Raw genomic sequence first — 12,053 nt, 5'->3', positions numbered from 1 at the left:
AAAGCTCAGGGTGGAAAGCAATGAAAGAACAGATGTAACAATTTCTCACGGAAAAACAGACTTAGTAAAACTGAAGAATGGGAAAGCAGGCTCCAAACATTGTTATGAACCCGAAATCCATCTAGTTTTTTCAGCAAGAGCCCAGTGGAGTTCTTTGTTAACTACCCAGCAACAACATAAATCACTAAAACCCTAATGGATCAAGAATGCTAAGGGTGTATAGGAAAAGAAGGCAAGTCTAGAAGACTGTATAGAGACAAATGCCCAGAGAAGGGGTGTGTGGTGGCCCTTCCTGGGTTTTAATCAGCACTACTGGCCTGTGTTATCGTGAGTAACAAAACTTAGTTTAAGAGAAAAGAGAGATGTAAAGAAACCAGAACAGAAGCAGACACTGGGGCAGGCCTACTACACACACACACACACACACACACACACACACACACACACACACACACACCCCACCATCTACTTAATGGAAAGAAAAAAGCAACAGTACAGCTCATTAAAACATGCCAGATTGTTTTTATTTATTTTAGGAATAAACTAACTGTGTGGCAGAAGGATTTTGTTTTAATTATGATTTCCTGTTGTCCCAAATGCACATGTGTGGTGGGTGTGAAAGGAAATTAGTTAGTAATCTGTGGTGGACCTCTTTTTTCTTTTTTGATCCTGGTACCAATCAGCCAGGCAATAGTGGAGTTGAAAGACAATCACAAAATTAACTGTGCACTTTTAACTATGGATTAGACAAAACACAGCAAAAGAGAAAATAAATTTTTGTTTCATTTTCTAGCAGAAATAATGACACTCAGTTTGAATAATAATAATATTTTAGTTATGATGATCACACTGTAAGTTATTTGAAAAAGAAAGGTTAACCCTTTTTGAAGAACTCCTGGATTTGGATTCTCCCTCCAAAACTTATTGTTAAATGTTCTAACATATGAATTTATAATTTTTGAAATTTCAGAAGGTATACTCACAAATACACCAAACACAGAGAGCCAAGAAGTGGTTTTACCCTAATTGAGCTAACACCTGCAGCAAGCCCATCTTCTCCTGGGCCACAATTTTGTGTTATTAGTTTGGAGAAATGTGGTAGGCAAGAGCAATTTCTCAAGATTCCTAAAATCCAGTTTCACCCGCATGTGTCTTCAGCCTCAGTCAATCAGAATTAGGGCTGACTTGGTGTTTGTCATTTCCCATTGTCAGTCTTCTAAGAGTGGAAGAATTTTCCTCCTCAGGGTCTTAGCTGATGCACCTAGCAGTCCTTTTTCAAGCCAGAATGGTTTTGAGGACAGCAGATGAAATGAAAGAGGCAACCACATTAAGGAAATTGAAAACAATAGGAGAGCTGTAGCTCTGGGCATAATTTGGGCATTTCAGAGGAAGGACATCAGTTACCCTGAATGTCAAGGTAGCAAGGATTGATGGAGACATGCCTGTCTTCCCTTCCCGTTCCTCCTAACAATTGCTATACACACCTGTCATTCTCTTAAAGGAAATGACAGAATAGTTGTCGATGAACACTGTACTGAACCTCTTCTACTAAATTATGGGTAATGGTTTTGAGATGTTGACTTTTAACCCTAGGGATTATATTGTCACTGTAGACTTTACGTTGAGACTTACACCACACATTCTGGAATTTAAAGTCATAGCACTCCCTCAAATCACAAATGGAAAAGGCCTGTTGGCAAAAACCCATATATCATCCCTAGACATGAAATGCTTGCTCTTTAAAGACATGTTTCCACCTTATAATGTAAATGTGAGAGGTTTCTCTAGTAAAACAATTCCACAGATGCCTCTTCCAAAGTTTTTCTTTGTCCTTTTTTTAGTGTTTAACCCCTCTTCCTAGGTGGTCTTTGGGATATCCCAGAAGAGCCTTTCCATGTGCTAGAACTTGAAGATTCTTGAGAATTCTCTAAAACCAGTCCTTCCTTCACCCACCTTTCACTCAGCCTTATTTTAGTGTCAGGAAACAATCACTGTAAATTAGATACTTCTAACTCAGCGTCACTGGCAACATTCATACTTTTGTGAGTTGAGCTATTTCCTCTTTCAGGGCTTGGGTGGTTGACAGGAATGTGACAAAAGTTTGACCCACCGTGTGTGCAGCAGCTGACAAAGGCGTCCGCTGCACTGGTGTCCTCCGATGACTGCGATTGTCCCAGAGCACAATCTGGCCTGAGTAAGTCCCGCCAACCACCAAGTTGGGATGGAAACGAGCAAAGCAGACTGACATCACGGAGGACTGTGAGGGAGGGGAGAGGGAGAGATGGGCTGTGAGATGGTTGCAGAAGTCTGGTTTTTCCTGAAGAGAACACAGTTTATCACATAAACATAACAATCCTGGAAAACATAAAGCAATTTAAAGCTGGGATTGTAAAATGCATAGTTGGTAGGAAATTTTGTACATAGACACAGGACTTTTTCTCGAGAGGTTGGCCAATGGTTAGGTTACCCCTTGAAATCGGAAATTTGAAGTCCTGGTCATGTCATCAAATATGCATAAAACCGAACTTAAGTACATCATTGCTTTGCGGTCTGTAAAGTTTGCTTTATGGACATTTCCATATTGAATAAAAGTGCAACAGAACTTGTATTAATTCTGCACTGAATCCTTTACAAAGCAGTTCTTTACTTTGAGGGCATGGCCACATCAAGTTATACTACGTGCAGCGCTGGTAAAGGCAGAATAATTCCAGCTTCAAAAAGATGGGGTGCTTTTTTTGTTTTTTGTTTTTGCCTTAATGTAGACTTCTAGGAAGGACACTGACCTCAGACTGATGCAACTGGCTCCTCCCCAGAATTCCCTCGCCTCCCGTGGGCATTCTCCCTGACTTTACCCTGCCCACTTCAGACAACTCTCAATGCTATTCTTTGCCTGTTTTAACAAACAGCCAGAAATGGATTTCAGTCCAATTCTGCCATGGTCTGTCATAGCATCACAGATGTGGTTTCTAAAATTCCACGAAAGACTGCTGTGCACTATATTTTGTAGGAAATTACTTAGCTGAGATAGAGAACCGTGATGCAATTAAAATCAGACAAGTTACTGTTTCACGTCTGCTAAGTCCATTTTGACTCCTGCAGTATTTTCCACGTTTGCATTCATAAGTTGAAGTAATTGTTTTTAATAAATACATTTCATTGCTTCAATTGAGTTCAATTAATGGTCATTAAGCACTTACTAATGTGTAAGAAAGGCACTGTACAGGAATGGTGGGAATACAAAGGTAGACACCGTCCTCAACAAACTTGGGCCCTGGTAAAGGGAATTTAAAAACACGTATGCGGATAAACAGGGATGCTGCTACTCCATACAGTGCCTTTGTGTGAAACAGAAAAAGACGCCCTCTACATAGTCACGTGGGCAGGTGCACAAGTAGGTGGGCAAGTAGCAACCTTGACTGTCATACATTGTATGACTAAATCACAGGAGCATGTGTGTGTGTGTTTCTGCATGTGTCGGGGGGGGAGGTGGGTGGAGGGGGAAGGTTTGTTTTAGTTAGGGAAGGGGAGAGGAGGGTGGGAAAGGTGGGATGGGTAGAAAGACCTCATGAAGGAGATGTATGACACCTCGAAGTGTATGTGGAACGTTCTGCAAGTGAAGAGGAAAGGAAAAAGGCATTTTTGAGAGATGGACTAATGAGAAGAAAGGACTGGAAGCACCAAAACAGAGACTGGTGAACAGGCCATAGTCTGGTTTATCTGGGAAGGAGCTTGTATGCAAAGGCAGAGAGTAGGAAATGTGGCAGAAGGGGCACCACACTAACAAGTGAGCAACCGGCCAGCCCTAAAATGTCTATTTTTTTTTTTTTTGTCCTTTTTGAGACTGGCCACACCGCGCTAAGCCAGTGAGCGCTGTGAGCGCACCGGTCATCCCTATAAAGGATCCGAACCCACGGCGGGAGAGCTGCTGCGCTCCCAGCACCATACTCTACCGCGTGCGCCACGGGCTTGGCCCTAAAATGTCTATTTCTAAAAAAAAAAAAAAAAATGTATTATCAGCCTAAGGCTTCTAGTCACAGTCTCAGATACTCTGAGGCAGAATAAAGAATGCAGACTATTTTTCAATATCATGTTTTCCCGGTTGGAATGATTTTCAGTTCCAATTCCTTGAACACCATTCAATGGAGAACATGCTCATGCCCCAATCTGGTTTTCATAAAGTTCAAGAATAACTCTCAATAATGATACTGAATTAAAGAAAAAGAAAGCAACGCTGGTCAGCTTCTTGTTTTACACATCCCACAGAAAAGATTCTTAGTTTTCAATTGATGAAATTCTTATGTTGCTTGGGCTATGTTGGAAACATTTTTTTTTTTTTTTTTAGCTTCAGAAAGACTTAAAATTATCCAGGTGGTATCAACAATTGAATTTACCAAAGTTCAAATCAATATGGATACAGGAATGTCATTCAATTTGAAAGATCTAGAATTCAACCACTTGATTGCTTCTGTGTTTCAGTTAAATCCCCCATAACTACCCCTGCAAATCTTGCACAGTTTGTTGAGAGACTTAACTAGAGAAGGACCAATGGTGGAGGTCTTTTTACAAAACTCAGACACAAAGTTGTCAATCAACTGGAATCCAACCCCACAGGGTGAGAACTCTATCTAATACTTACTTGTCCATTCATTCATTTGTTCATTCCTCATTCATTCATTCATTCATCAAACACTTAACAAGGACTACTAAACCATTTCAAAAAATTTCAAATGTCACAAAAGCCCCACATCTTGAACTCAGAATTCTATATAAATTTGGTAAAATGTCAAATTAATGCTAAAAGAGAGTAACAACACCTTGGAGCACCAGTTCTGCCATCGGAGTCTACTTTGTTTTGCTGCAAACCAGTTTTTATAATATCTCCATGAAGAAAAGAGTAGATATTTATTTTCATTTTATATTTGAAAGATGATGCATAGTTATGTTCATCAATTTTGCTTACATTTTAAGCTTAACACATTAATTACATATTATATGTATTATACAATGTACATATTTAAACATATATATATATATGCACGCTTGTATTTAGATATAAGAGATCTTCAAAAAGTTCATAGAAAGATTCATACTATCTTTTAATTCTCTTTTTCCAAAAACTTTTTAAAGTACCTTCATATATTCTGTGTTCAACACAGATCTCCAGGGTACCTCACACTTGACACTGTCATTTACATGGAAACACTAAGGCAGTATGATCTCAATTACCGAGAAGTAAAGTTTACAATTCAGTCATTTCTCGAGATGTTTTTACATAACCCTGATGTTTGATGTAACGGTGGCAAACGCTGAACGATCGACTTGACTTTTTATTTTTCATCCAAATATTTTAGGCACTTAGGCACATGGGAACACCCTCCAGCTACAGCCCTGACCATGAAAGCTCCTCTTCTAATTTGGAAAGTCTTCACAACCATCCTGGGAGCAAAGGGTCTTGGAAACCCCCTGCAACCTCCTTCTGTTCATACAACTATGAGTCTTTTCATTGCTGTTGTTGCCAATTGTCATGGAATTTATTGACTGTCAGTAAAAAGAGCAAATGATGATATCACCCTGTCAGTTACATCTTTTTGTTAAAAAAGCATTTCAGAAAAATTGGTTGATAATTCGAAAAAAAGTGGGCTTTTTGTTGTTCTCATTTTTAACAGTACATTTTCTGAAGACAAATTCCATGAAAAACATTATTCATAACACTGTTTTTAATTTCATCACTTTACTAGCATTTAACATTTTATATTAATTCAGTTGTTCAGTGTTATAAAAAAGCACTATTAGACTGATTAATAAAACTTAGACAAACATAACTAAAAACAACTTTTCTTGCCTTGTTATTCTTGTCTCTGTAAGAATACATATGTGAAGACATTTTTGTAGTTTTAGCTTTTTACCATCTTTTTTTAATCTATAAAATATCAGAGCCTTAGAATGATTTTGAAAAATTATGCATGGCCTTTAAAAATTCAAATCAAGTAGTTTATATGAGTGGGAGATATAAAGTTAGTGAGAATTTTTGGGCAATGTTAACTGTCTAATCAAATAAGCTTTCCTGACACTACAGTCTAACTCTTTTTACAAGGCTAGTGATTTCACTGATATGAAGCTCATATGATAGAAGCTTGATGTAAAACTGGTGAGCCTAACTGACTCTACATCAATACACGTAACACAGGGACAGTGTTACATGAGGAGCTGCTATTTCCAAGATGACAGGCATCACATTTTGATGATTTGCAGAATATGGTTGCCCCAGGTAAAGACAAGCAAAGTTTTGAGACCTTGTTTTGTAGACCAAGCCATCTCGATTGACAGGTCTGGTGTTTTCAGCAGATGTATTAGCTAGCCCAGAGGCTCCTGAGGAAACTTGGTTTCTTTTTTAATCTCGAGCAGACTGTCGGGTTACTGGCTGTCCCTGCAAAGCCAGCCCTCCTCCTTATCCATATTGTGACAGGTTCACTTGCACGGGCTGACCCACTACACAGGGTTCCACCTCCTCATCATCTGTTTCAAGAGAAGTCAGTTTGTTTTACACCATTCATCGAGGGAATTCCACGGAGACAGGAGGGCTGGAGACTCTGCTTTCAACATATCCCTTCACTCCCTGTGCACCACCGCATTCAATTCAAATCAGTCCCAACCTCTCTTTAAGTGGATGTGGAGGCTGTTTTCTATTTTATAGAGCTAATCCAGGCCAGTTTAGGAACGGCACTTTCCCCTTAACCACAGACCCATATGCCCAGGGCAAGCACCCTTTGGTCATTGCTGGCTGGGAAGCTCACCCCCTAGGTTCGTGTTTGTTCTGCTTGCCTGTGTCCTTCTGTGGGTGGCACTCTGTCCACTCACCAGCCACCATGCCTGGGTGGGAAGAATAGGAGTCCTGCATTCAGAAGCATCTCCTGTTTCAAGTACCATCTCTTCTGGGGAGAGGTTGGCCCCTAGGGAGGGAATGACCATATTGTTGCCATATGCTGTTTAATGGTGGCTGACATTTTATTTGCCTAAAAGCAAATGCTTAACTGTCAGAGGGTGGTGAGGCAGACAGATTAGATGCTTCAGGCTGCTGGTGAACTAGTATATATGTCTGCATGCAAGTACCTACGAACACCACAAAGATTTTTTTTGTTGTTAATGGAAACACATGTAATTGGAGAACATTCTGTCAAAAACCCCTCTTAGAGGGAATCACATAACACCAGCATCTGACAACATAGAAGGTATGAAGGTGGTAAAGCCACATAAGTCAGAAGTCAGGCACTCAACTTTAATTGAGATATTGAGAAAGGGTCAGTTTTCTTTTAGAATGCTCCCTCCCTCTAAGTCTCAACCTCAGGGTGCAGGGTGCACATGCCATCTTTCTAAACTCTAAGAGAAGTGACCGTCTACCCAAAGCTATCACCCCATTAGTAGGGGGATGTCCATGAGCAAAGATTGAGTTTGCTTGCCTGCTACTTCTTGACTCAGTTTATACAAAACAGTAAAAAGCAGCTGATTCTAAAATTTGATTTTCCAAAGATTAGAAACCAATCATTCTGGTGATCTTCCTTAGAATCCATTGGAATTTTCACGTCTTTCAGTATCAAGACCCTATCATGTGCCTAGTCCTGGGCTGTGTGCTGAGAATGCAGTAGGTAGTGTGCAAACCACAAAGAGACACCACTTTAAACCAATAGGATGGTTTCAATTAAAAAACAATAGGGAAAATAACATGTCGGTGAGGATGTGGAGAAATCAGAACACATTATAGTGCTGGTGGGAATGTAAAATGGTGCAGCCACTAGAGAGGAGTCTGACCGTTTCTCAAAAAGTTAGACATGGAGTTTTCATACAACCCAGCAATTTCAGTCCTAGATATATACCCAGAATAATTGAAAACATATGTCTACACAAGAAATTGTATGCTGATGTTCATAGCAGCATTGTTCATAATAGTCAAAAAGTGGAAATAACTCAAATGTCTATCAGCTGAGGAAAGGATAAACAAAATGTGGTGAATCCCTACAATGGAATGTCATTTTGCAATGAAAAGGAATGAAGTACTGATGTGTGTTATAGCATGGATGAACCTTGAAAACAGTGTGCTATATGAAAAAAGTCATCAAAGTCCACATATTATATGATTCCATCTATATAAAATGTCCAGGACTGGCAAATCCATAGAGACAGAAAGCAGATTAATGGTTGCCTAAGACTTGGGGGTTGGGGGAAATGGGGAATGACTACTAATTTATATGGGGTTTCTTTTGGGGATTATAAAAATGTTCTTGAGTTAGATAGTGGTAATTTTGCAACTTGTGAATATAGTGAAAAAATACAGAATTATACACTTTAAGAGGTGAATTTATGGTATGTAAAATATATCTCAATTTTTAAAAAATTAGAGTGCAGGGCCGACCCCGTGGTGCACTCGGGAGAGTGCGGCGCTGGGAGCGCAGCGACGCTCCCGCTGCAGGTTCGGATCCTATATAGGGACGGCCGGTGTGCTCGCTGGCTGAGCGCGGTGTGGGCGACACCACACCAAGGGTTGCAATCCCCTTACCAGTCACGAAAAAAAAAAAATTAGAGCGCAGATGTGTTTCTGACCTCATGGAACAGACCAACCTGGTTTCCCATCTTGAGGACAACTGGACGACTTTGATCACTATCTCCTCAAACAGTAATTCCTGCCTCCTTATTCTTCCTGAACATCATCTTCACTTTCTACTCCCCGAGAGACACTGAGGTACAAAGGCAGGACTGGCCCTCTTGGAATCCCAAGAACTGACTTTCTGCGCTGACACCTAATAGCTCTGTGGCTCCTCTAAGCCTTAAGTTGCTTTTGCTTGTTTGTCTGCTTATTTGGGGGGGGGGCACATTTTCAAGTTATTTATTTATTCCTAAAAATTGTGGTGAAATATTCCTAACACAAATTTTACCATCCCAATCATTTTCAAGTGTACCACTTGGTGGCATTAAGTACATTCACGTTGTTGTACACCCATCATCAACATCCATCTCCAGCACTTTTCATCTTCTCCAAGTGAAACTTTGCACCCATTAAACACTGACTCCTCATTTCTCTCCCCTCTCCCCACCCTGCCCCTGGCAACCACCATTCTACTTTCCATCTCTATGAATGTGACTACTCTAGATACTTCATACAAGTGGAATCATGTAGCATTTGTCTTTTTGTGACTAGCTTATTTCAGTTAGTGTATTGTCCTTATAGTTTATTCATATTGTAGCATGTGTCAGGATTTCCTTCCTTTTTAAAAATGAATAATATTCCACTGTCTATGTAAACCACATCTTGTTTATCCATTCATCCCTCGACGGACACTTGGGTTGCTTCCACCTTTCGGCTATTGTGAATAATGCTGCTATGAACACAGGTGTACATAATATTTCTTTGAGATCCTGTCTTCAATTCTTTTGGTAATATATCCACATGTGGAATTGCTGGATTATACTGTAGTTCAAGTTTTAATCTTTTGAGGAGTCACCATACTCTTTTCTACAGTGGCTGCACCATTTTACATTATAGCAGAAATGCACAACGGTTCCAATTTCTCCATATCTTAGCCAACACTTGTCATTTTTATTTATTTATTTATTTTAATAGTAGCCACACAAATGGATACGAGGTCTAAGCCTTAATTTTTAATTCATAATAAGAGCATGATAGTTCCTGCCCTGCCTAAGGAGCAGGGCATTTTCTTTACCTCTCTTCCCCGGGGCTGTTGGAAGATTTGTATTATGGTAATGGAGTTTAAAGTCTTTGATAAACAGCAGGCCCACATACAGAGTTAGAATTGACCACTTTCTGATTTGAACACACAACTCTAGAGACAACAAAGGTCTAGAGGACTCTTCATTTTGCTCAACAAATCTTTCTCAATTAATTTCAATAGTAATTCTTGGTCCTGTTCTGATGATCTAGGTTGGGAAACTGTCTTCTTGATATGTCATGGCATCAATTTTTAACTGGTCACACCTTAAATTTGAGCTGGACTCTATTGATGTGTGATGTGACTTTACATCTGATTGTTACTTATTATTTTGGGGTACCCCTCAGGCTATTTTCTAAACCAGTTTTACCTTAAATGTGCTTGTACCTTAGCACCAACAGGGGAGCTTTAAAAGAACCCTAATGCTCAGGCTATCTCCCATATCAATTAAATCAGAATTTCTAGGGGTGGGATTCAGGCATCAATATTTTTGAAAATTTCCATGCATAGTCAAGTGTGAAAAATACTGTTTTAAATTAATGGTTCTCGGGCTGGCCTGGTGGCGCACTGCTACAGTGCACCGCTTGGGAGTGCGGCGGCGCTCCCGCCGAGGGTTCGGATCCCACATACAGACCGGTTCCCGCTCACTGGCTGAGCGAGGGGCGGGCGCAGCACCGAGGGTTGCAATCCCGTTGCCGGTCCCGGTCTGGTACGGGCGCGACACTGAGGGTTGCGGTCCGTTGCCGGACACGAAAAAAGACAAAAAGGAAAAAAAAAAAATTAATGGTTCTCAAATTTATCTGAATATAGGAAGCACTTGGAGAGGTCATTAAACACACAGATTGGGAATGGGGGGTTTGGAGAGATGTTAGTCAAAGGTCACAAAATCTCAGTTAGATAGGAGGAATAAGTTCAAGAGATCTATGGTGACTACAGTTAATAACAATATATTGTATGTTTGAAAATTGCTGAGAGTAGATTTTAAGTGTTGTCATCACAAAAATAATAAGTATGTGAGGTGATGCATGTATTAATAGCTTGATTTAGCCATTCCACAATGTATACATGTATAAAAAATCATATTGTACACCATACATACATACAATTATTAGTTGTCAATTAAAACAAACAAGCAAATAAAATACACGGATCCCTGGGTCCTAGCCTGGATCTACTGAATCAGAATTTCCAGGGAAGGGCCCTGGTGATTTGCATATTTAACAAGAATCCAAGTTTTTCATATCATGGGTAATTTGGAAAACTCAGCTCTGAAACAATTAATTAACTAAACAATTAATTAATGTCATTGTGGATGAGTTTTCTTTTGTGTCAATGTAGACCTGGGATATTTCTTTTATGGAATCACATGCCATTTTCACAACTGGTTCAACTGAGAAGCATATGACATGTTCCTCTGCTAGAATGTCTTTGCTTAATTTCCTTCAATGTTATTTACTAGTTTTTAGACCTCCCTTCTGCACTGAAATGATTAGGCTCTTAGAAAATAAGTGAAAATGATAGTAAAGGTTGAGGTCCCAACTTTTCTTCAGCATCCCTTTCCACATGGACACTGAACATCTGGGAGTTTTCTTCTTTATTGTTAGGAGGGCTAATGAACATTACCACTGTCACCTCAAGTTACATGACTATATATTTGTGGGGTCATTCCAACATTTTTGAGCACTTACTAAGTGTCAAGCATGAATAGTAAATGGCAAAGCCTAGTTGAACTATAGCCTGGCTGACTTCAAAGCCAATCTACTGTGAAAATTTGCATCGATTGAATGCAGGTGTATTTTCTCTTTGAGATACACAATCTCCCTTCCTGAGCACCACAGATCTTCCTAACCCCCATGGGACGGACTGAACCTCATGCATCCCCATATGGCAGAGAGGGCTTTGTGGGTTCTCTGCCTGCTACAGTGACCTTGGCAGCGAGTCTCTGACCCCTCTCCAACTGAGTTTCTGCTGCTAGTGTAGAGATCGCTCACCTCCCTCAGCTCCCAGTTTATCAGTTGCGACAGTGACAATGGAGCTAATTAGTACCAATTGTGGTGATATTTACCATGACGGGGGTACTTCCTGCAGAGAACTGATTGAGAACAATTAATCATTTCATGAGAGTCTACTGAACGGTTGGAAGCTGGGAAACCAATTGGGTCACTCCTGACAAGCTCTGCATTTATTATCACTATTGGGAGAAAATGCTTTGTGTTCACCTTGTCACTATGTGACCAAGCCAAAAATGTCATTATAATCCCACAAGTTCTTTTTCAATGAGTGTGTCTACCCCCAAAATAATTATGTGAATTATTACTAATTTTTTGTGAAAAG

The 12,053-nt window shown here is 40.0% G+C and overlaps 1 protein-coding gene across 1 annotated transcript in view; it reads right to left on the bottom strand.

The window, feature by feature from the left end:
• Positions 1 to 12,053, bottom strand: part of DYNC1I1 (dynein, cytoplasmic 1, intermediate chain 1) — a 312,180-nt gene that overhangs the window by 62,195 nt on the left and 237,932 nt on the right. The window contains exon 11 of the mRNA XM_008565819.1: positions 2,111 to 2,257. Coding sequence (XP_008564041.1) covers positions 2,111 to 2,257 — 147 coding nt within the window. The remainder of the gene's footprint in view (positions 1 to 2,110; positions 2,258 to 12,053) is intronic.

The sequence above is a fragment of the Galeopterus variegatus genome, unplaced genomic scaffold (assembly GCF_000696425.1).
Source record: "Galeopterus variegatus unplaced genomic scaffold, G_variegatus-3.0.2 Scaffold206, whole genome shotgun sequence".
Taxonomy (NCBI): domain Eukaryota; kingdom Metazoa; phylum Chordata; class Mammalia; order Dermoptera; family Cynocephalidae; genus Galeopterus; species Galeopterus variegatus.
This window is presented reverse-complemented; position numbering and strand designations above follow the sequence as displayed.